Source organism: Camelus dromedarius, chromosome 16, assembly GCF_036321535.1.
Source record: "Camelus dromedarius isolate mCamDro1 chromosome 16, mCamDro1.pat, whole genome shotgun sequence".
Taxonomy (NCBI): domain Eukaryota; kingdom Metazoa; phylum Chordata; class Mammalia; order Artiodactyla; family Camelidae; genus Camelus; species Camelus dromedarius.
Window position 1 is genome coordinate 10,152,140 of NC_087451.1, and position 25,073 is coordinate 10,177,212.

At 48.6% G+C, this 25,073-nt stretch overlaps 1 protein-coding gene across 12 annotated transcripts in view; it reads left to right on the forward strand.

Moving 5' to 3' along the window:
• The first annotated feature begins 2,975 nt into the window (after window positions 1-2,975).
• The window catches only part of MSI2 (musashi RNA binding protein 2), a 379,910-nt gene continuing 357,812 nt past the window's right edge, over window positions 2,976-25,073 (forward strand). For 8 of the 12 annotated variants that reach the window (XR_010384428.1, XM_064494960.1, XM_064494953.1 and 5 more), the window contains exons 1-5: window positions 2,976-3,069; window positions 3,369-3,409; window positions 3,715-3,796; window positions 4,496-4,580; window positions 8,337-8,378. Coding sequence is in view for 11 of the 12 variants with exons in the window: in XM_064494960.1 (XP_064351030.1) it covers window positions 3,008-3,069; window positions 3,369-3,409; window positions 3,715-3,796; window positions 4,496-4,580; window positions 8,337-8,378 (312 nt within the window). In the remaining variant the exon portion in view is untranslated. The remainder of the gene's footprint in view (window positions 3,070-3,368; window positions 3,410-3,714; window positions 3,797-4,495; window positions 4,581-8,336; window positions 8,379-25,073) is intronic. The other 4 variants (XM_064494956.1, XM_064494958.1, XM_064494961.1 and 1 more) reach the window with 1 other exon arrangement.

Here is a 25,073-nt window from a genome sequence, read left to right on the forward strand (position 1 = left end):
TTTGGGTGGCATCAGAATGTACTTAAAGTACATCAGATACTTAAAAACCCATCCTTTGGAGGATCTTATCCAGAGAGGGTGTGTAGCTGGGGGAGACAATAAGTACCAATATTTAAAGGAAGGGCAGAGGAGGAGCAAAGAGACAGAGGAGGAAAGGCTGGAGACAGAAGAGTCAAACCAGGAGAATGCAGGTATCAAGGATGCCAAGGGAAGAGTGAGTTACAAAAAGGGAGTGTTCAACAATGTCATGGGCTGTTGAGACTTTAAGAGGGTAGAGGACTGACACTGTGCTCCTGGAATTCTCCTGACCCAGGAGATACATTGAGTGAGCCAGAGGAGAAATGCGTAATAATAATAAGCTATTACAAACAACGTAGTGCAAAACAGCAGCAAGAGTGAGTTTTGCGGGACAAGGAAACTTTTCTCTAACCTGGTTATGGCGCTGTTTACTTGACTGCATGCATTTGTCAAAACTAAGAATTACAGACCAAGAAGAGTAAATGTTACTGCCAATCAATGAAAAATAAATAAATAAAAACAATGTAGTATTGGCGATTTAAGATCTAACTTTCTCTCAGCCACTGACTTTATAACTGCAGTGCTAGCCCCTCTCAGGGTTTTAATTCAGTTCAGGTCGGGTAGGTCTACAACAGGGAACAAATACACCCCACTCTCGCCTTGTGAAGGACAGAATAAATATGTATGCAGCAGAGCCAAAGGGCAAAGGGCAACAGAAGGATGGCCAGAGCCCCTCTAAGGAACTGACAGGTGGCAGTAGGGTATAGACTGGTAAGCTCCGTCCCTGTGGGCCCCTGATGTAAAATGAGGGGGTTGGATCAGAAAAGGCCTTTCTACCTGATGATCTGTGTTTCTAGTGTAAAAGCCTTCCCCCCACCCCAGAATCCAATTAGCTCTGTTGTCTGCATTTTGTTATTGAGAATAGTCATAATAAACAATTACCATAACAACTGGCTCTTCATCACATGGGACCCTAGAGGATTTGGGAAGCAGCTTGGAGTGACGGAAAATGTTTGGGTTTGTGGTTTAAAGCTTTAAAGTGCCTCTAAAAATCATAGGAAGTAATGACTGATAACAGGCACAACCCCTATGTAGGCTTGCAATGAAACAGGGACTTTGCCTTGTATTCATTTCAATCCCTCCCCTCACCCTATCAAGCCTGTCAGGGAAGAGTTCTCCCAATCTGGGAGACAGGGAGTTTAAGAGCCTGGTCATTCAAGTTTTGAGCTGGTATTGGGATTTTCCGAATATTCCACTTTTCCAAGACCCACAGTGGACTGGGTACAGTTTTGGTGTTGAGTGTATTCCATTGTGTCCTAATCCTATGAAAATTAATGGAAAAGTGTTAATTAGGCATCAATTCATGCTTAACATTAATCAGAGTATTTGATGAACCACAACTTTATGTTGCCCCCTCATGTCATATTAACTCAATTTATTCTAATAATTTAAAACAATAAGGCTAATTATATCCTTATTGTTGAAGTACCCCTTAAATTGAATCCAGCCTTAAAATCTGCTGGAGAAGTGTGCGATGTTTTGGGGAAGCTACAAAAATCGTCTTTTTGGAGCTTTCAGTGCAGAAAAGGATAAAAACCAGCATTTATTAAGCACCTACTGTGTGCCAGGACCTGTGCTGCACCACACCTCTCCTAAGGTGGCTGAGGTGAGTGTGTTTGAAGCTTCCGCCACCCTCAGCTACTTCCCAGATGTCGGGGGGGGGGGCTTGGGCTATGCAGATCTCATGCATTTTTCTATCTCGCCATAAAAATAATTACATACGTATATAAAACGAACGGGCTGGAAAGGGGTTTCCTGAAATAACCACCCTTTGCAGCCCTCCCAGAGACGCTCCCAACTTCTCACTATATATAAAAATTTGATTCGAACTCCGATCACTCGACCTTGATCCCTATAAACCTATTTTATTATATTCTTTAAACACCGTATGATTAACGCGGAAACCCTTTCCTCGGCATTTTCTCACCACTGGAACCGCGTCAGTTTCCTCAAAGTTCCAAAATAACCCTTCCCGGGCACGGATTCGTACCTCTGCCAGGGAAGGGCGGGGAGCGGCGCAAGACGTGCCGGTGTGGAGCGAGAGCCAGAGAGAACTTCCAGCGCGAAAGAAAAATAAAACTTGTGGCTGGTGTTTGTGCGGGAGGGTCTTCGCAATCCTGAAGTCCCCCGATCCTGAGGGGTCTCGGAGGCCGCCCGAGGAGCGCAGGGTTTGGGCTTGATCTCGACGTCCTTGACCTAAATTTCTGCGCGGTGGCTGGAAAAAGGGCGCAGAGCCGGGCGGGCGGCTGGTGCCATCCCCGGATCCCAGCGGCCAGGGCCGGCGAACTTGAATGGAGAGGCCGAACTAGAGAGGGTGGGGGGCGTCTTCTCCCCTGCCCGAGTGAGGAGCGGCGGCGAGGTCCCCGCGCCTCCCCCTCCCCCGATCCACCCGCCCCCCCCACCCCAAGCCCATGTGATCCGGGGAAGTCAGGGTGCGCTCCCCCTCGCCCTGCCTGCCCTGAGGCGGGGCCCCTCGGGCCGCGGGGTTCGCGCACCGCCCCCGTGGGTCCGGCCGCGGGGGGCAGAGTGTGCGCGCGCGGGCAGGCGGGGGCCGCACCGGGGTGCGTGACGTCACCAGCATTGGTTACACGACGTTCTAGAACTCCGCCCCACGTGCGCCGGGGAGGAGGGGGAGGAGGAGGAGGGGATGGGGGTGGGGAGGAGGAGGGGGAGAGGTGGGGATGGGCCGGGGGGGCGGGGACGGGGGGTGTGCGAGCAGCGGGGCTGAGCTAAGCCGAGCCCACGTGTGACGGCTCTCGCCGCTGCCCCGGCTCCGCCGCTCGCAGAGAGATTCGGAGGAGCCCGGGCGGGGGGGAGGAGGAGGGGGAGGAGGGAGCGGGAGATCTCGGGGCTCGGAGCCGGCCGCCGCTCCGCTCCGATCGCTGTGGGGCTCGGTTTTTTGGGGGTGGGGGGGCGGGGGGGCTCAGATATGGAGGCAAATGGGAGCCAAGGCACCTCGGGCAGCGCCAACGACTCCCAGCACGACCCTGGGTAAGTTTCCAGCCGCTGCCCACCGCGCCGCCTCGGGCTCGCTCTCCTTGCAGCGGCGGGGACGGCGGTGCGCGGAGCCGGGCATCTCCCGCGCCCCCCCGCCCCTCCCGCGCGCCCCCACCCCCCCCGTGGAAGTTACACACCTTTGGATTGCATTTCGCCGTCACCTTCTCCCCCACCCCACCTCCCGGCTCTCGCTCGTTCGCTCCCCCCCGCTTTCCTTTTAGCTTTTGTAAGTTACACGTCAAAATGGCCGATCTGACATCGGTGCTCACTTCTGTTATGTTTTCTCCCTCTAGTAAAATGTTTATCGGTGGACTGAGCTGGCAGACCTCACCAGGTAAGGGAGGGAGGGGGGGACGCCTCGGTCCCCCCCTTCTTGGCTTCTTTATTGCTCTTTGTTATCCCGGTGTAGGAGCCCCCCCCCCCGCCATTGGCTCCCCACTTCTCCTGTGCAAGGTTATTTTTTTAAATAGCAAATCCTTTCCGAGCCCTCTACGCGACCTCTGTTGCCGAATTTCCCCCGCGTGTGCAAAACCCCCCCAAGAATAACAACAGAAAACTACTTTGGATTTTGTCCTTGATCAAAATTTGCATTGCTTTTTTTCCCCCACACCTTCTCTCCCCCTCCTTCTCTCTCTACAGATAGCCTTAGAGACTATTTTAGCAAATTTGGAGAAATTAGAGAATGTATGGTCATGAGAGATCCCACTACGAAACGCTCCAGGTAAACCATTCCCTTCTGGATTTTGTCTTTATTTTAGAACAAAGTTTAAGTGTTATTTTTGGAGGTGTCTTCGGAAGTAGCTAAGCGGATTTAGAATGGGGCTTAGGCATGTGTCTGGTTTCGAACGTCGCTCCCCCCCCCATTAACCCCAAAGGTTATTGTTAATTGCGGCTGAACTCTGGATACAGAGATTCTCATTTCTCCGCTTTAAGTCATTTTCCCGTCGCTTCTTTTTCTCCTGTTTAAAATGACATTCAGCTTCATTCACTTTCCATATAGTTTTTTTTTTTTAATGTATGCTTCCCCCACACTCCAAGCTCCCCAAACTCTTAAGCCCCTCTTAGAAAGCTGGATGAATCTCCTCTAAGTGCCGGGGTTTCTTCGGAATAAAACAAAGCGTTAAAGAAAGGGAAGGGGGGTGCGGAGGAGAGAAACTGAGGTGGCGAAAGAGTGGAGACACCAGCGTTCTCCAAGTTACCTCCACTCGCCCTGCCCCCGTTCCACTTCCCCCATTAACCTTGATGTGTTTCCTTGCGAGGCGGAGGACTGTAGACCGGAGGGGGTGGGGAGGGCAGTAGGGGGTGGGGGGGTGCTTGGGGGCAACTTTTGCTCTCCCTTCTGCATTAGGGCTCACTCCTTGTTGCTCTTAGTGGTGTCACATTTTCTTGTTTGTTTTTCTCCCTCTTTGTCTCATTTCAGAGGCTTCGGTTTCGTCACATTCGCAGACCCAGCAAGTGTAGATAAAGTATTAGGTCAGCCCCACCATGAGTTAGATTCAAAGACGGTAGGTTGCTTTTCGTTGTTGTTGTTCGCCCCTTTTCAGGACCGATCTCGGCATTGACAGCCCTATTTAAAGAGACAGTGCCTTCTTTTGCTTCTGTGTGAGCTAGGTACTTTGAAGCAGAGCTTGCAAAGTTTGCTGCCACTGCTGGGTTTGGGGTTTTCTTTTTAGAGCCTGTCCCACTGCAGCTCCAGATGCTGCCAAACCTGGGCTTGGGGGGAGGGGTCGGCTTGGGGAGAAGCTATCTTGCCGGCCAGAAGACCATGCAAAGAAAGTCCACCACCGAGCAGAGGCAACTTTTCTTTGTCAGCCCAAAAAAGCCCGCGTTGTTACCAACTGTGGCTGTGGGAATTGGCTCTTAGGAGGCACAGCCTGCTTAAGGGCCCAGAGGGGCAGTGGGCCTGGGCAGGGAGGGCAAGGGGCGGAAGGAGGTGAGGGGGCGCTAATCACGGAGCAGGCAACAGGTTCTTCTTGGGCTTGTTTGGGGAGGTTTGGGTTTGGGGAGGGAAGGAGACCTCCCAGAGCCAAGCTAGGCATCCGGTGGGTGACTCCAGATGGTGTGAAATCTAAGGCCGATAAAGCCTTTGGTTTCAAAGTGAGTTTTTTTTTTTTTTTTCCTTTTCTTTCTCAGATCCTTCATTTTGAGCGTGGGTACTTTTACAGCATTGGAAGGTTTTAAAGTCCAGTGTTGAGGGGGTAAAAGTCTCTAAGGTCAGAAGAGGGAGGGAAGAAAGTATCAGTGTGTAATAATACATTTAACGGGGGAGCGGGAGGGAGGGGAGTTCATAACCTTTTATTACGGCTCTCCTGCTTTGCCCGTAGGTCTACCAGAATTTCCCCACGGTTTTAAAGCAGGGGCCCTGAGGTGACATCGGGATGCAGTGCTGAGCTGCTGGGGACCTCACCTGTCTGTGGTGCCAGAGTGGGACAAGGCAGGGGAGTCAGATTCTAGTCCCAGCTGCCTGTTAGGAGCTTGGGCAAGTTGTTCCCTGCCTCTAGGCCTCAGTTTCCTTTTCTCTAAAATAAAGCAGTGGGACAAAGTGATCTCTCCTCAGGTCCCTTTTGGTTTTAACACTGAATGGAAGAGAAGAAAAGCAAAACCTGGCCACCTTGGGTGCCCTTGAATTGATTTTGCAAATTCACCCTGTTTCTCAGATCAGAGGTCAGGTGTGTGCCCCCTACCCTCCAAGAAAAGACCCCACTCTCCACATTTTAAGTTGCTTTATGAATTGCACCAGACTTGTCATAGCTTGTGGCCCAGCTGTTTTGCACTTTCAGATCCTTTAATTTCAGGGACAGTCGTTTGCAAGGTGATAACGGAGGTCTGGAGCAAATTTATCTCCTCAGCTTCTTGGCAAGACGTTTCAAAAAGCTGGTAAAATGAAAGAGGAAAAATATTTCACGGCAACTTTGGGAATTGATTTTCTGCCCCTCCGCCCACTCTGGGTAGGAGAAACAGTATTTGATTTCTCTGGTGGCTGGTGGGTCATAGCCCTCATAGAGCCTGCAGATTCCCCTCCCTAATTGTTTTGTAGACATGTTTTGGTCACTATTATTTAGTGTAACCTAGCTTTTGACTTTGTTTCAACGTTCAGTGCAGGAGGCAGAAGCGGTTGGTTTATTGACATGGAAACGAGGATCTTGTTTATCGTTACCTTAAAAGCTTTGTTTAGGTAACGGCCATTCGCATCCCAAATAGTACCCTAGTCTTTTTCTAGAGGATTTGTAGCTCCAGTAAGTAGAGCTGTACCTAACTAACTAATGTTTTCATTTTTGGTAGTTTTCCTTTTTGTTCATTTTTTAAAAACACAGTTGACAGGGATATGCAAAAGGTTGGGATTTGCCGCACTTGACCTGTCGTCTCCTTGGGAGATTGCAGCGTGTACACTTGGCACACAGAACAACTCTGATTGTGGTATAACCCGATACAGGAATTCTGAATTGGCTTTGAGTTTTGTAATTTTAGCTCTTTTTTTTTTTTTAAGCATTCTTTCTTTACTCCTGCCTACCCCCTTCCAGCTCCTGTTTTTTCTCCCTGAAAATGTCCCTCACCTTTTATTCCGCAAACAAGGTGACTTATTATTGCAATTGTGTGCTGATCAGCTAAAAAGAAAAATACTCTGGGGAGAGTGTTTATAAAAAGACATACCTGTCTTACGTTTGGTCAACAGAATGGAAAATCCACACCTGCTGTATTTCTCTTGTCGACAGCTCTAGTCAGTGCTGAATACACCTGTAGCTGCGGTAATGTTAATCTCCATGAAAGGGTAGTTTCCTAGATCAGAGATTTTTGTCTGTTTTAGTTTTTTGCAAAGTAATCTCTCATTTCTCAGGTGATGTTTAAAGGTGGAAAACATGCTGCAGACTTTTATTGAGTCTTTAAACTACCTTAATAAAAGTGGTAAATCTTTATGTCTTAGCGGCTGGGTCCTAGGGGATGTTAAGTCTGGGAACAGAATTAGCTGTGGTGTGACTTCCCCCCCTCCCTGTGCTTTTTTCCAAAGCATTATTCTTCCCTCCCACCCCCATGGCAGAACTGAAAACAAGGTCCAGATTTACATTTTAAACGGGGAAAATTTTAATATGAAAGCCAAAGCGGATAAATAAATAACTTGTAGCAGTATTCATGCCACGCTCCGTGTTGAATTTTACCCAGAGATTTGTGACATTTAGAAATCTAATGAAAACCAACAATGGGAATATTTTTTTCGTCCCTTCCCTCCCCATATTTTCTATCCAACAACTTTTCCCCCCTCAGATCAGCCTATTAGATTCAAATGCTTCTGTGGGAATTGTTTTGAGTTTTAAAGCCAAAATCTGAGGTCTGCAGATGTCTGATCTGCAATATTGGATGTTTTTCCTTTTGGATTGGGGTTGGGGTGGGGGGATACCCTAATTGTTATGCTAGATTCTGACTGTGTTTGTTCAGTAGTTTTTTTTTGTTTTTTTTTTTAACCCTCTCCGCCTAATGGTCTTACTTTTCTAGTATGGGTTTAGGTTGCTTTTAGATTTTTACTCTCTGTGATTTTTAAAATTCAGATGCATTTAGCTCCTGTGTTTCTTTTAATTTTTTAGTGTTAATTTTAAGAACTAACTCAGGTGATACGGTTTTTGACACCTGCTTTCTTATGAAGAATAACTACAGAATGAATTATCCTTTTGATTCATCTTGGGTAATTTTACTTTTGCTAAAACTAGTGAGTTCATTCACACAGAGCATCGTGTTGGATGTGGATGGGGAGTTTTTGGGTGGTGTTGATTTAGAAAATTTTTGGAATCCCCTTCCCTAGCTGTGTTGTTCAGTTACCATTGAGGAGGACTACCATCCAGTTACCTACTGCGGGAAGAGTCTTCCATGTAATTTTCAGGTTATGACTTTTTTTAATGGCGATGTCCCCGTCTCTTCTCCCAGCCATGTATTGCTAATTAAATGTGGGTACTATTTAGTATTCAGTGCCTATAAAACAGAAGCCCCTTCCTAAATAAGAACACATGAGATCTGATGTATTAAGAGCATTGCATATTGAAATACACGGTAGGGCATTTCAGAAAGGCTGGCTATATTTGTTACATTTTGGGAAGGACCATTAAAGTTGAGATCAAACTTTAAGGAAACTTTTGAGTTGCCTGAGAAGTTACTAAAAGTGGGGGTGAAAAGCCTGAGAAATGAGTGATTAATAACTAGGTGATTAATCAGATTTTTTTTTCCTCTCCTCAAAGTACTGCGATTGACTCCGGCTTTTCCATTTTTTCCCCCAGATTGACCCCAAAGTTGCATTTCCTCGTCGAGCGCAACCCAAGGTAAGTAGGAGAATCAGTAATAGGATTTTAGCACTCAGAGATGGTTGCCAAGGATTTCAAGTTTCAAACAGAGCACTGGCAATGAAGCGTTGAAACCTGGTGCACACCGTTTCTTCAGGGTATCAGCGTGTGGCTGCGAGAAGCCAGGCCAGGCCAGGCGCTCCGTAAGATAACCATGCGTCTGTAAGGAAGCATCCGGGATGGGTTCTGAGCCTCCAGTGGGGGGCAGGGGCCACCCAGATCCTTCATGGGAGGACGTAGCTCTGTCTGTTGCAATATATGTGCGAGCGTTCTATTTATTTTTAAAGTGTTGCTGGGATCCTATCAGGAAAAGTTGGACATTTCTTCGTGACTCTTTTTTGGAGGGTCCTCTTTTGAGGCCTAACAACTTGGAGTTTATGGAGAGGAGTAGAATTTCAGTAAACAGCTTATCCTTCCTGGAAAAACAACTCTGTAGACCCATAAAGCCCTAATCTGACAGAGGAACAGGTGGATGTGCTGGTTTCAGGTAGGCCTTCGCTTTTTCTCAAGTGTGTGGTTAACATCATTTTCACCGAGCTTGCCAGGTGTGGCCATGAGAACACAGCTGCATGAAACCAAAGGTGAAATTTAAAGGGCTTATGGCTTCTACGCTAAATCTGCATTATTTTGGTGGGGGTTGAGGGTGAGAAGCAAATTAGGTTTATTTATTTTTTTAATGGAGGATTGAACCCAGAACCTTGTGCATACTAGGCATGCACTTTACCACTGAGCTCTACCCTCCCTCACTAAATTTGCATTTTTGAATTATACTTTTTTCTTCCCTGTGTAATATTGGAAGAAATAGTTTTTCTGCATCTTTTAAGGGAAAGGGGAAAAGGTGAAGCATTTGATTGCAGGTCATTAAGGGAAAGGGCTGGGGTTTTAACAAATTCAGTTTATTTCTTTAAGCATGGCCTTCCAGGAGTGGAACCTTCTAGCTGTGCAAAAGGAGGAATGGTTTTGCACATTAATGAAGAAGTAGTTAGCTATTGTGGATATTTTGAGAATTTCAGGTTGGAGCCTGGCTTGCGATCCCTCCCTCCCTCCCTCCTTTCATCTTTCTTTCTCTCTCTCCCCCTTCTTTTTCTTTTTTCCATATAATTCTTCTTTCTTCCCTTTCTTTCCCTTCCCTTCTCTCTTTAGAAGGAAACAAATCTTGGACTAAAAATAGTGAAATCTTTTCTTTAGGCACTTTTTCCCCTAATGCTTAAGCAAATAATGGGAATTAATGAACCAAAGAGGTTAGATTATTTCTGTGCTGAGCACAAACTTTGGGACCGTCTTAAGTGTTTAAAGGTTGCTTTCCAAACTGCATGTGATCCTTGACATTTCAGAAGGCTTCCAGGATTAGCAGTGTTTCCTGAGTTTGGAAGAATTGCTGTTTCTTCCATAAGTGTGAATCTTCAAATTTCCAGGTTAGTCATTTGATCACCCCGAACTCGGATCAAATTACCCTAGAGGGAAACTGGAAAAAATCCCTGACTTGGTCAGACCATGGGTTTGACCTGTTTTCTCCTCTCTCTTGCTGCTCCCCACCCCTATTTTTTTTTTAAACCCGGAAAGCAACATTTTATTTTAATAGACTTTGGCAGTTGGTTTTTCAGTGGTGCATTCGACTTAAAAACGAGGCAGAACTTTCCTTGAACTTGTCAAAGTGTGCATCCTCACCGCCCCCCACGCTCCTGCCCCCTGGCATCTGGGATGCTTTAGGTGAATTATCAGACTTGTGAATGTGAGCTGACGTTAAACCAGTTGGAGGAGGACATCTTTCCATGGCATTCTAGGGATTTCATAACAATACTTTACTTTTTATGACACACATCCCTTTCTAAAGCACTTTCCTGTGCATTGTCTCATCTGAATCCCAGGTCCTGCAGCCCTGAGTAAATCACTTGCTCTCAGTTTGCCCATCTGTAAAATGTGAGTGATGACAGTCACTTCCTCAGAAGGCTGTGGTGAAGAGTGAAAGAGCCTGGCCCAGGGCAAGGGCCTTGTGGCTCATTGTCCTCATGAGCACCCCCATTATCACAGTGGGTTTTATCACCATCGTTGTGATTGTTGTTTTCAAGCTCAGCAACCTGTGTGTGGCTCCTGGCTGGGCCACCCATTCATTAGCTGTGAGGGTTTGGGCAAATCATTTAACTTCCTGAGACGTCAGTTTCCCCATTTGGTTGAGTTTGGGTGCAGATTAAATACATTAATAAAAGGAAAGTGCCTGAAAAAAAGACCTAGTGCATGATCATACCATACATGTTACCTGCTGTTTTTATTGTTATTTTTGTGAGGCCCGCGTACCAGTCCTGGGAGGGGGCCAGGAATACTGATAATATTAACTGAATTGACATGCCAGGCACCGTTGCAGGGACGTGATGTGTATTCACGCGCTCAGTCTTCACCTCCTGCCTGTGAGGTGGGTACTAGCGTTATCTCCATGTTCTGGAGATGGAGACCAAGGCACCTGAGAAGTGGTACCGCGGGCCCAGGACTGGGCCCTCTCCCTTGTGCCTGTCCTGCCAGGTCCCCGAGGGGTCTGGGGAGGAGATGGCTCTGGGTGGTCACCAGGCTGTGAGGAGCAGAACCACAGCCAGCGCCTCAAGACCTTGAAGTTCCATGGTTGGGTGATTCGCCCAACCCCTGTGATGTCATCCCATTGTGTGACACTGTCTGCTGTGTCTCTCCATCCGAGCCCTTGGGGCACCTTTCAGATGGTTGGTGGGGGGGGGGGGCGTGTTGCTCAGCTCCAGTGAAGCAGCTGGGGGATTGGTGGGGTGTGGTGGTTGGGAGCTGGGGCAGGTCGGGGAGAGAGGGCCTGGCTTGTCATTGGTTATTTTCCGATAGAATTTGAGTCCAGCCTGCGGCTTTCAAACTGAAGTTAGTGTTGGAGGCCATACCCCTGCTAGCAGGAGTGTAGAACCTTAAGCCTTATTTATTTCTTTATTTCTTTATTGTTATCTCCCTTCCGTGCCACTTCTGTGTGTATGTGTGAGGGTCTGAGTGGCCAGGTGAACTGTGCCCCTCCTCGGGGACTGGGCGGGGCGCTTGTCACTGGTATGTCAGTGTGTCTTTCGGTTGAAGTTCATTTCTCTGCTTTCTGGCTGTCCCTCTTGGGTAGCACTGGCCAGAGAAATATTCCGTGGAGGTGTTAAAACAAGGCTGGTGGAAAGAAACTGTAACTTAATATGAAAGAAAATCCCTGGCAGAGAAGAACAGATTTCACGTTAGGACTGTCACAATATTCTTTAATGTATCATATAAATAAAAATTTGTTTTGACCAGAATTGTAATGAACAACCAAGGGAAGTGTTTTGAATCCTGCCGTTCATTTCTGCCTCTGTGCGATACAAATGTTCACGTCTCAAGTGAAGTATGAGGGGCATTATTAACTAGTCGAGGGGCGACTCTTTGGAGAGTGAGTAGTGACCGTTAATTAGTTAAGTACATTTTGATCAGAGGAAGATAGGTCTGTTCTGTATCTTTTTCTTTCTCCAGATGATTATTTCATTTTGTAAAATATGTAAGGTTTCCCCCTTCTATCTTTAAATATTAAAATGCTCTGAAAAGATGTCTTAATTTGAAGCCGCTGGAGACGTGGGGATGATTGGGATTGTGTCCTATGCTTTATGAAGGTCGCTTTGGGCAGAATTGTTGGCTACCTCCAAGAGTTTTGCTCAAGCTTGTGAGTTCTTCCTCTTGCATGGAGAAACCAAGCATCTTGCGGCCAGAGTGAGTCTGGCCATCACTTACCATCTGCCCTCAGTATCCTTGTGTATAATAAAGCATTCCCCACTCCCCCAAGTCGCCGTTTTCCTCCTTAAGTTTTAGAGGCCAGAACCTTATCTGTTGATTGAGGGAGATCTCATTTTTTCAGCCTATTTCCGGTTGCCTTTGGTCACAGCTGGGTGATCGTGGGTGAGTCACCTTGGCCACTGCAGACCTCAGTTTCCTCCCCTTTAAAACAGGGATCGTGAAAAAACACAAAACAAACAAAACAAAACAAAAATGAAACGGATTGTGTAGCGTCCACCTGGAGCTGTTTCCAAGAGGAATGCAAAAATCTTTGCCAAGAGCCTGGCACAAAGTAGCACCCAGCGAATGTCTGCTGATACTGTTATTAGAGAATTATCTTTGTAGAGTAAAAAAATTACGATGGTGGAAATTTCTTAATTCTTTATTGGAATGTAAGCCCCTTGATGGCAGGGAGGTGCTGATGGTTAGTGTTCCCGAACTAACTGTTGGTTCAGTGAGTAAGTTGAACCCAGCCTCTGAAAAAACAGAGGCAGCTGACACAGGGGAAGTTATGTTGGTTGCCCCAGGCCACTCGGCCGAAGTGTGGCAAGGTTGAGCTAGAAGCCAGGTTTTCTTGTTCCCTGGAAGGGCCTGCGTGGAGCACACATCCAGATGGGTTCAGGGCAGCCGGGCGTTTTGCACACGCACCTCCTGTTCCAGGGGAACAGTTTCTTGGCAGCTTCTCAAGGGCGAGGGGTGAGTTTTCAGCATCTGGCCTGCCTCTGCTGCTGTGGGGTGGGTCCTTCTAGCGTCTTGCCATCTCGAATGGTCTGCAGCTGTCATCTGGGCAGCCACAGTTAACCAACCTGCCGCTGGGTTTCTGTCCCCAGCAGGGATGTGGTGGGGTGTCTGTTGCCCTCGTCCGCAACAGCGAGGGCCTTGGGGGATTAGTGGCTTTAGCTTCTTTCTTGTCTTCCTGCGTTCTGGCAGCAGCAGGTGTCAGCTCGGGAGGGAGGGGCACCTCGTCCTACAAATGTCCTTCCCCTGGATTTTGCCTTTTCTCGCAGGCTTTCGTCTCAGTGTTAAGGTCAGTCTGCTGAGATGCCGGCGGGGCCTGTGTTCTGTGTCAGATGTTTTTGGCAGACGGGTGAGACCCCCCCTGCCCCTCCAGGAAAGGAGATGGGGGGAGGAAGGGTCTCTTTGAGGAACCAGCTGACCATCCTGGGTGCCTCTTGAGGCTGCATCCATTCTCCGTGTCCTATCTGGTATATTTAAACCCAAACGTTCTCCGGCCGAAAGCCCTGAAAACACAAAAGGGAGATGGAGCGCATCGTATCTGTCCTGTCTGGTCTGGGGTGTCCATTTACTGAGAGCGCCTTTCATTGTTTCTAATTGCTGACTCTGTATGTGTGTACACCCACTTTGGGGGGATTTAGGAAACCCTCACTGGCTTCCTAATGCTTGCTGAACAAAGTCTAAACTGCTCAGCCTGGTAGGTTAGGTCCTTCAAGATCTGTATGGGGCTCTTTTTCCAGCCTGTTTCCCAACTCGGCTAACCCTTTGCTGCTTAGAACGGTGTGTTCCGCCTTCTCTGAATAGCTGCCCTCTTGTGGATCCCCGTCTGCACTGCCCCTTTTTCTCTCCATGTTTGGTGTGCGAAACAGACCCCTCTTTCAAGGTCCAGCTTAGTCATTACCTTTTCCACGAAGCCATCCCTGCTCCCTCTTGGACGTAATGCTTCTTTCTCTGGATTTCCACGGCACTTTACCTTTTCTTTGGTTATGGCTCTTCCGACAATAATGATTTAGCCAAAAACATATTCATACATCCACTAGGCGTCGGCCGGGCACTCACTCATTTATTCACCAACGTTACTGAGCAGCTGTTATGTGCCAGGTGCTGTGTGCGGGTCGGGGATGATGTGGAGGTTAAGACAAAGGCCCTGCCCTCATGGGGCTTTCAATCCAGTGGGGCAGAGAAGCAGTGAGCCCGTGGACAAGCATACAACATGCTGGCAGGTGTGAAAACCTCTGCAGGGGTGCTTGATGGGGTGGGGGAGGCAGGGACCATGTCTTTAATACATTCAGATGCCACTTTCAGCGTTCAGTAATTTTTTACCAAGTCTCTGCTCAGCACCAGGGACTGTGTTAGGTGCTTTGTTCTGAGTTAGGGTTATTTAGGTTCATGCCGTTATCGCCTCTACTGGACAGTAACTAAAGGCACGAACATATTTTATTAATTCCAAAAAAAAAGAACCCTTAGCTTTTAACAGTGCTCTTTTGCATGCTGCGACCTCCGTTTAGAGTGGATGCAAACTGACAAAGGAGACATAGCACTTGTCTTCAAGGGTCTTACGTCCAGGTTGGGAGGAGGGGGTGTGCGTGTGTCACAGGAGAGGGCGCGGGGAGCCCGGGAAGAGAGGCAGGGGCAGCATTTAGAGGAAGGGAGGAGTGAAGGTCACCCCTTGGAGGAGGTGGTTTTTGCCCCAGATTCTGACAAACAGGTAGGAAGGAGGAATGGCAGGAATGCGGTTCTTTGTACTGGGGGCCAGGAGGTCAGGACGTGCAGTGAGGGGTGTGTGTGTACTGCGGGTGCTCTGGGGCCAGCTGGTGGAAGACCTTGAATGCCAGGCCGAGCAACCCAGTCTGTGCTTTATTTGTTAGGTGCTGGGCAACCTGTTGTGGGTGTGCAGGCTTGCGGGGCTGCTCCGGATGATGTTCTGAGCTCTTTTGGACCCATGTAGAAGCGGGGGTCACTGACAGGATCGTGGCTGTGCAGTTGCACAGAGAACTTCCCACCCTGGACTTGTGCCTTCAGCGTAATTCATCCTGCGTTCTCTCTGGCTGTTGACCCTTTAGAGGAGTGATGTTCAGGGCAGATACCAGTCCTGATCTTCGGCGAGGGCAGCTCCAGAGAGCCCTGTCATTCTCTTGTTTCTGCCTTCTCTGTTCCTCTCCGACAAGGGGCCATGACGTCGGCAAAATTCCACAGTTCTGTGCTTTGTCCTTATCTTGGTTGTGATCTTGACCTGACCGTGGGTAGACATCGCGATGTCATTTCTGGGTGTGGAAATCACAGATTTCGGTATGACACGAATGCCTGTGCCCTGTGGCTCAGTGCAGCCTGACCTGTGACTTCATAGGTGGTGTTGGCTGGGAGTCACCTTTGGCTGGGGGGCTGCCTGGTGAGGGGAATGTGAGGTTTTGGAATCACGACCTCTGCTCTCTGTGTGGTGGGAGAGGTGCGAGCAGGTGTGGTCTCAGTACTGAGCAGCCCATGGTCCCCCGTGGGGCCCCAAATCCAACACGGTGTCCCTGTTTTCCGTCTCTTTCAGGGGTAGATGGCAGCATGCTCCCAGCTGTCTGGAAAGTTACTCTCAGGATGGGTGCTTAGCTACTCGACTTCTTCATTTTATTTTGAGACTTTGAGTCATCAAAAAGTAAAACCCTAACTCAGAATAACGCTGTCACACGTTGTGTGTCAGTGTGTTTGAGAAGCTGTACTAAGCCTCTATCTCCTTAATCTCCTTTAATTGAATCCCTACCACCGTCCTTTGGAGTAGTTGGTATTCTTTCCATTGGACAGATGGGGAAACTGAGGCAGAGGAGGACAGGAAGGTTTTCTAAGGCCACTGAACTAGTTTCCAGGGCGGCCTTTGGTCCAGAGTCCATCTGAACCCCAATTCCTTGCTCTCTTCACCACTAAACCCCACTGTGTCCAACACGAGTGGGTAGGCTGTGGATTCTTGCCCTGTGCCTGACTGCTGTAAAACACTCAGGCTGAGGAACAGAATTTGTTCTACTCTGGCCAGGAAGCTTCAAGTTCGTTTCTACTGCCTATTTTTTTTAAGACCCTGTTTCGCACAGTTAAATGCCACTTACTAGCTATGCAGTTTTGGGCAAATCACTTCTGGCTTTGTGCTTCCATTTCTTCATCTGTAAAGTGGGGATTTTAATATTTCCTCCATCGTAGAATTATTAAGGGAATTAAGTGGGCTAGCCCATATGAAGGGGCCTAGGGTGATGTCTGCACATAGTGGGTCCAGTGTAGGCATTAGTTACCTGTTACTATCCCCAGAGATGACACTGCTCGGATCATACGAGGCCCTTACCTGGCAGCTCATGGGTTGATTGGCACTGTTGGCCCTTTCTCGGGGTGGTGGAGAGAACAGCACACTGAGATTTGGAAAAGTCTGTGTCAGTGGCTCGGTCTGCCCCTGGGGTCCTGGCTCTCGCGGGGGAAATAGCATGCATCCTTTACCTTGGGAGTGCTCGATGGGCATGGGGAATGCATTTCCTTTTCTGTCTCTGATGCCTGTTTTTGCTGCTTCTGAGAGTGAGGTCCTGGGGAGCAGCCAGGGGACAGCTAAGACACCGCTGTGTGAGAGGTCTCCCTGCGAGCCTTCTGTCTCCCAGTCCTGGTCTTTATCTGCCTGGGGGTGGTTCCACCAATGACTGATCTGAAAGCATCACATTCATTTATTTGTCACTGGCTGTGACAGGCAAGTTAATGCTAATGGATTCTTTTTTTAGCCTGTTGTCTGGGATGAGTTTCTCCCAAATGTCCTGAAATCTAAGGCATTAGGGGAACGTGTAACTTTTATGGCAGGGGAGGATTTAAAAGATAAATAGGGTTTTGTACGCAAAGACCTTACATTTAGGTTAAGGGTGAGAGTGGCCAAGGAGGGGATGTTGGGCCAGCCCGGAGTCTTCTTTTTAAGAAATCCATTCAGAGCTCTAAATTACTGTTTCTGTTTCAATTATGTGACAATTTCAAGGGTTTAGAAAAATCTAATAAAATGGTCTTGATGATGCATTCTGGGGAGAGAGTGCTTTAGAAGATCCAGGAGAATAAATTCCTTGGGGGTCAAGAGAGTCTCGTTCCTGCCACCCGGGGCCTTCTTTCGTCTGGGTTTTTACATTTTTATTGTTTTGAAGGGCAGAAAACGGTGTTGGAATGTATTCAGGGCTTCATCCATATCCTCCACTGAAATGAATTATTCTCTTTGGGCAATTGCAAATAGACCGGCCACTGCAATCACTAGCTCTGTTTTTTTGTTTTTTTTTTTCCTATTCTTTTAAAGCAGGCCTGTTGTAAATGACTTTCAGAGGATGGTTTGCGTGTGTAGTGATTTTGAATAAAGCACCAAAGAGAAGAAACTGGAGGAGGGGAAAGTGTGAGCAGAGAAACACTGTTAAAGTTTTTTTTTTTTTTACTCCATTCCAAGCTTTTGGTAGTTTCCCAAAGAACAGAAGTTTACAACGGCAGCCGGCTTGCGGGAACAAAGTGCAGATGACCTAGTGCAGCAAAATGTGAGGCTGAGTGACATTAATGAGGTAACCGCTCTGGTGAGAGGGGGGCAGGGGTCCAGTGAGGTGGCAGCTCCCATGACGTGCCCTCAGCTGAGTGTGTCTCCTGCACACGCGTGTGGGCGTCTGTGTGTATGTGAAGATGCGCATTTCCCGTCTTCCGATGAAAGTTTTAACACCAAATCTTGCTTAGTTGGCTGCAGTATTGTCCGCCCTGGAGAGGCCACGTGTGGCAAGTGCCCTGTCCCCACCTACGTAAAGGTAGCTTTGTAAACTGGGAGGCATTTTGCTTTAATGTCTGAGTATCTTGCTGAAGCCTGGCTTGCGAGGCTGACATCACGGAGCTGGGCATGGCTGGAGCACCAGGGCCATGAGTGTGAAAAGTCAGTAACACTCTCATCTCTGAGATGGATTCCAGGGAGTCGGAAAGAGAAGACCTGTTGGCAGAAGGTTTCTATTTTTTTTTTTTTAAGCCCTTAGCCTGATAACATTTCATATTGATGGTATAAATGGAACACTGCAACAACTACTTCTTAAATATTTTAGTGCCTTGGACGGTATTCCGTATTTCCATGTTGCTCTTGTGTAAGAATTCCCAGTTACTCAAGAAAAGCTACAATATTTCAGGTAGATTACCTGGTTGGGAGGTGAGGAGCCTGGGTCTCGCTGCCTTCCTGGACTTTAGGAGGGCATACCTGGCTCTGTTGTCAGGCACTTCCAGAAATGAGGCTGAACTCTCCATCTCATTCCTCATCCTGGTGTAAGTAGTAATGGGCAAGTGTGTGAAAAACTGCTGAGAGATACTAAAAAAAGTCAGGACCAGGAGCAGGGCAGAGTGGGTGGAAATACAGGGTGTTTTTTTATTGGTGCATGCCTGTTAGGTTTTTTTTTTTTTTAATCCCTTTCAACTCCGTTCCCTGTGGAATATCTCTCAAATATGTCATTTTTGTAGCTAAAGGCAAACAAAAATGTTTAAACTTACACACATAACACTTAATAAAAACCGACCAGTAGGTTCATTGTCTGTTTCATCTGGGGAAAAAGGATCAAATTAGGATGCTTGAACCTAGGAAAAACTTGGGCTGTGACTCTCCACAAGACTGCTACATGTATCTGTTTCCTCTTCTGTTTTCAAAGCAGATAATTGGTTTTAGGGAAGAACTTCTGACTTGATTAGGGGGCCCTTAGGAAATTAAAGTGTGTTTGAATTTCACAAGTATAATTTTAATTATACAAATTTTGCATTTTTCACTAGGGAGCCAGGTTCAGAACTTGTTTTCCTGTGCTAATAGGGGTAGTAAAGCTGATTATGGCAGAATGCCTTACTTAAATCGCTTTGAAAAGAAAAATCCACGGATTTGATCATTGTTTTCTCCCTGCAGTACACGATGTTCAGGTTAACGTCCGTACATGTCCTGTATCCTGGTTAAAAATGATTTTACCCTGGATCCGCACAACTGTAGAACCTGACTGACATAGTGGGGAGTGGCGGTGGGGGGCGACTCATTATGAATTTTTCTGTTGCACTTGCTGAAAGAATTCAATTAAAGTTCTTTTGAGCACGAGTCCTGCCCGGGCAGCTCGAGTTTGGCTCGCTGCCACGTTTGCATGTTGTGATTGCCTTTATCACCCCATCATCCTGTTTGCTGGGAGCCTGTGCCTTCTCGATGTTGGTTCTCCTCGCTGCCCCTCTCCAGCATGAGCCCAAGTGGATTAAGCAGAAGGTACCGTGGAAACAGTCACCGAGTTCTTCCCCAAGCTGCACAGAGATGGTGGAGTCAGGATGATCAGACCCCTGGGCATCCTGGGAGAAGGACTGATTGTGTTTAGGGGGTAGGACTGTTGCTCAGGGCGTCAAGTGTCGGGAACTGCTTTGTGGATGTGAACTCAAGCATCCTCAAACATCTCCCCTTGTACAGGGGCTTTAAAAAAAAAGTTGCCTAGAGACCAGCTCCTCGGGCCCCCCTGGGCTCTTGTCTTAGGTATGGACAGGAGAGCTTGCATAGAACAATTATTGCCGATAGAGAAATCATGAAACCAGCTTGAGAATGAATTGGGGTCATACAGGTTTGGGGCTGAAAATATTGGGGGGGGTGCTGGAAGCCCCAAATGTAGGCGTGGTCCCACTCCACCCCCCACCCTGCATTGAATCACTGCCTTTGTTTGTTTGTTTTCTTTTCTATTGAAGTGGTGTGGCTTAGGGTTTAAGAGCATGGGCTCTGGAAACAGGCTGAGTCTGAATCCTTGCTCTGCCACTTAACCAGCTATGTGACCTTGAGCAAGGTATCTAAATATTCTGTGCCTTAGTTTTGTCATCTGTAAAATGGAGACAGTACCTCATTCGTGGGGTTGTTGTGAGGGTTACATGAGTCAACATTTAAAGAAGTTGGGACAGTGTCTGGCACACAGTAAGCACGATGATGTGTAAGTTAAGGTATTGTTCAGAAGAGTGGTGTCCTATGGCAGGTTTGGCAGAGTGACTCTCTCTTGGTAGTTGGAGAATTGTTTTAAAAGCAGCAGTCTTCTGCTTTAACCATTTTTTAAAAGTGTAATATTTGAGAACTACAAAAAGAGTGTACAATCACACACGTGGATGTATGTTTGTATATGAATATATACCACTTGAGTGGAATTGCCGTGCAACGTGGATTTGGACAAGCATGTGTGTTACAACAAATGAGGCCTGCGGTTTGATAGGAGCACAGCCTTTGGGCTCACAGGGGCCTAGTTTGATTCTTGCTGCCACTGACTCCGTGACCTTAGGAAGGTGTCTACACTTTCCTGAGCCTCAATTCTGCACCTAAAAAACTGGATGATAGAGTTGTGGGTATGAAATGAGACTACAGACAAGGCACCTGGTGTATGGTTGACCCTTAGAACATGTTAATTCCTTCTCCTGTGACCAGGGTTTTTTTTTGGGGGGGGGTTTGTTTTGTTTTGTTTTTTATTTTTATATTTTGAAACTGTGAAAGATGCAAAGTGTTCTGCTCTGGCTGGAGAAGAGGCTCCCTGAAGTCAGCTGATAAGTCCTTAGTGCGTCGAGTAGAGAGAAACAGCCCCTAAGAGGGGGATGTTGGTATCCTTAATCTACCTGACTTTTCAAGGGTACGGCAGTACTTTTGTTTTGGCAGAGCCTCAGATGGCATCTGCAAGCCTTTGAAGGTGGGCTTGTTCCTCTGACACTTGTGGTCACTGGAAGCGCAGGCTGGATGGGTTGACAAGGTTTGGAGGATGCTAAGAAGGAAGGAGTAACTTCAGGGAAAGAAAGGCTCCCAGCTGTGAATGAGGACAGTTTGGAGGGAGGGAGGAAATTGGAATGGGGGGGTGTGTGTTACCTTTTCACAGAACTGTTTATACTTGCGGACGGCATATGAGGCTTTGATCTACAAGCCTTTGGGTCCTGTGGTGTGAGTGGGAGGATGTTGGGCAGAGCTCCAGGTAATGCCCACGGGTCTCAGCCTTCACCTGGTGGGTCCCTGACCCTCAGATCTTGATCGAGGGAGCCCCCAGCGTCTTAGGGCATCTACAGTTTGCCTGTCTTCATCTCCTTGCTCATTTCCAAATGTGTCCCCTCCATTTCTTAACCCGTTGGGTGGAATCCACCCACCAGGTGTTGCTGGAAATGGGAACAAGATTATGATTATACGTGGGGTCCTGGGCTGGGGGGTGGGGCTCGTGTGAGTGTTAGCATGTAGAGGATGGAAAGGGGTGGCTGGGAGGAGGGAAAGAGTAGTGGATTACATTGACTAATTATAGGGAAAAAGCCATATTTGCTGCTCCATTAAGTGATCGCTAGGCTATGAAGCAGTTTATTGTAATTAATGCAGAAATAGCAAATAAGTGTTGGGTTTGGAGTGGAGGGTCTCCAGACGCCCCTCCCCACTTCAGTGCACTGCGTTCGCTGCCCTAGTCATCATCCCTTAGGTGAAGAGTCTTGGGATACACCGTCATGTGAAGGACCGAGGTGTGCAGTCTTCGACCAGTCTTCTGCTGACTTACTGTGAAAACGAAGGAAGATGTCTTTTCTGATCTCCGTCAGACTCTTCTGTAGGGGTTTTGATGTTTTCTAAGGATGAAGGAGGAGAGAGAGACCCCCGCCATCATTGCTATTCTTGCCACAACCATTTTAATTTCAGCGCACGAAAGTGGCAGGTTACACGTCCAAGTCCACCGCGCTCCGGGCCACGTGGAGTTGTGATTGCTTTCCTTGATGATTTCTTGTTCAAATCAGCGGTGCTCTTAATTTTCCAGATGAAGTAAGAAGAAAATTGGAGACTCCCCTCCCGCCCTGTGTCTCTTCATCCAAGGTTTTCTGAGCATGACTCTGATTTGGAGGGTTAATATTAATTAGGAGCCAGTTTAGACCTTGGGGCTTGATGAGGGAGCTTCACGTTGTGACAAACGTGGCTCCTTTTTGCATTTCACCTTTTGGTGAAAGTTTCTGGGTTTAAAAGCCAAGGGAATAAATAGTGGGAGAGAAAGGGATGAGGGCCTGCCTCCTGAAGAAATACAGCAGTTCTCCTGGATCTTCTGAGAGGACGTCGATGAGGGCGGGGCGTCCGGGCCCGGGGAAGTTGTGCCTCCGTCTGCCCGCTCCCTGTCCCCAGCGGCATGGGGCCATGACCGTCTCGCGGCCTGTGCTCTTTGCCTCAGTTTCCTTCTCTGTGAGTGAAGGCCGCTTCTTGGGCATCCTAGAAGAGGCATGACTCATTTCCTTAGTTTCCAAATTGGGTGATGATTGAATTTCTCTGAGGCCAGGGCCCTGTGAGTGCCAGGTCACAGGCAGACGCTTCATTCTGTGCTGAGGCTCCAGGTCCTTGCTTCCAGGTCTCCCCAGTGCTGACTCGGTCTTTTGAGGGAGGGTGGCAGAAAGGACAAGGACAGAGAGCCAGTGAGCTCCACTGTCCAGGTAGGGGACAGGAGCCCTAGAGAGGAGCTGACCTGCTCGTTTCAGGTTGGACCACCTGAGGGGGTCTTCCTTCTTCGGCCTGTGGGTTTGGGTTGGTTTTCTTTTTGCCGAGTGGCTGTGGGAGGAGGGAGAGCCGCTGACCATGGTGTGAATGTTCCCGTCGCAGCAGGAGGGGCCTGGCTTCTCCTTCTCAGCTTGGTGCTGATTCGCTGAACTTGACCTCAGGCCAGTTGCCTTGCAGCCCCAAGCCTCAGTTTCCTCATCTGTAGACTGAGGAAGAAGGAAGGAGCGTGGGAACCCGCCGTGCTTAGGGTTTAAGAGAATAGGCTTAGGAGGTGGGCAGTCTTAGGGTTTTATATCTGGGCCTAATAATTTCCTAGCTGCGTGACCTCGGAAAGTTCACTTGACTTTGCTAGACCTCAATTTCCCCATCTGTAAAGTGGGATAATACAGGACTAGTCTTTACCTCTCAGGGTGGTTGCTGGGACTGCATGAGAGTGTTCATAAAGTGCTCAGCCGTGGGGTGGGCCCACCTGTGTTCCCGAGCTGAGGCTGCAGCCGTCCGGGCACCATACAGCTCCACGGGCGTGAGGACTGTGGCTGCCGCTTGGGTGACATCTCAGCCGCTCCACTGCAGGAGGGCGGAGGAGGGAGAAGAGGAGGGCTGATTGCCAAGCGATGTGGAGACTCCCATCAGTTTTTGGAAACCCACGTATGGTACTGTCTGAAATTCAGAGGCCTTGCTTGACTGAGGTGGGACTGATCAAAGGCCGTTTTCGATTTCAGAATGTCCTGGAACATGTCAGGCAGACACAGGGTCTGTCTTTTGCTGGCTTCCTCTCCCACAGTCCTCCTCTCTTGGTGAAAGGGTTTGAAGCCGCCATCAGCACATGTTTCTCAGGCCCGGTGTGCGCAGCAGGAATGTCTGGGAGAGGGGGCAGGTCCAGCCCTCTTCGGCCACTGCCCCATGGAGCTGTGGACCCAGCGCTGTGTGGCCACCGGCTCTCACCAGCTGCAGCCTGGGTTCCTTTTCAGGAGCAGGCCTGATTAGGTGTTGTCGATGGGAAGAGCCTTAGGAGGTGGTGGTGTTACACTATTACTGTTATGGCTTTGAAAGGAGGATGGAAAGCGGGAGTGTGGCACAGAGCATCCTGCACGAGGGGAAAAAGCACATCTATGCAAATGAGCACAGCTCGGGCCACGGATTGGGCAAAGTCTCCTGGGGGCTCTCCTGGGCCCTGTAGAGACCCAGACTCAGACTTGCAGCTCCCAGGCTAGAGGGAGGCAGGTGTGAAAACACGGCAGGGTTTTGGTGTGGGGACAGCGGCAGTGCTTGTCTGAACCAGGAGGGACCCGGAGGAGGAGAGGGCAGGGCAGGGCAAGCCTCTCAGAGGTTGTCTCTGTGAGTTGCATCTTGAGAGGAGAAATCCTCTGAGTGGAGTTGAGGGAACTGCGGGAGCAGTTAGGCAGCTTGGCTATTGGCTGGGGAGTTGGGGGCATGACAAACTGTTCCTTACGGGCTGGAGCGTACGGTGCAAAGGGGTGAGAGATTGGCTCACAGCAAACATCTGGAGCTCTGACCCCGAGCCAGACCAGAGCTGGGGAGTAGGGTACAGTCCCTGCATTTGCATCTGGCAGGGGACACATCTATTAAACAAGTTATTACAGGACCCGTTATTGGAGAACAGTTAACCATAAATGCTACAAAAACACATAGGGTGTTTCCGGTTTGCATAACATGGAAACCAGGTCTCCAGCAGGGTTTGGGGAAGGCTTCCTGGAGAAGTACATTTAGGCTGAGCTTGAAGGGGAATGTAAGTGTGAACTTGGGGCGGGAGGGTCAGGGTGTGTCCTGTGCTGGGATAAAGAGGGCGGAGGGAGGGAGAGGGGTGAGCCTGGAGGCAGAGCTGTGGGTTCTGGCGTTGAGGCTAATTCTTATCCTAAAAGAGTCAAGGAATCCACTGATGGATGTAAGAAGGGATGGGAAAAGATTAGTTTCTAGTTTTGGAAAGATCAATATGGCCATCTATATGGAAAACAGCTTATATACTTACTTGTAAATGACATATGTGTACTACTGTGCTAAAATATTGTGTACCTCCCAAGGCATAGATGAACAAAAATAAAAAAGGGTGAGAAAAAAAGCTAACCGAAAATAAAAGTTCCAGTCTTTTTTTCCCCCAAATCGTATTTTGGGGACCATAGCTTTGGGCCCCAGGGAGCCGTGAATAAGGTTTAGGGTTGGGGTGGCCGGTCAGGTGGGTGTTGGGGAAAGAGCGCTCTGCAGTCCAGGGGCCCTTGGATGAGTTCTGCCAAGGCCAGGGACCCAGGGGGAGGAAATCTGCAGGATCTTGTCCGCATGTGTGGCCTGGTGAGTCGGGTGTGACACTGTGGTGTGACATTCCCCAGAAGTGGGCTTGGAGGCATCACAGGAGGAGTACAAGGGCTCCTTAGGGCTCGAGTTGGCTGGTCTGTGGATGCGTGTCCCAGGGGAGTACGTGGCGAGGCTTGTTCCCTGGTGGTCCAGTGGGCGCACCGGTCCTGTTCAGTCCAGAGGGCCAGTGGCCACACTTGCCCAGGAAGAGTGGATCTTAGGCAGCGAGTGCTCATGAGGAGTGCGGGTTCGGGTTCAGGCCCCGGCACTTCTGCACCCTGCAGTCCTGCCCCAGCCAATTCAGAGCCCTCTTTCCCTTTTGTCTGGTGGGTTGGTAATGTTACATCCCTACCCAA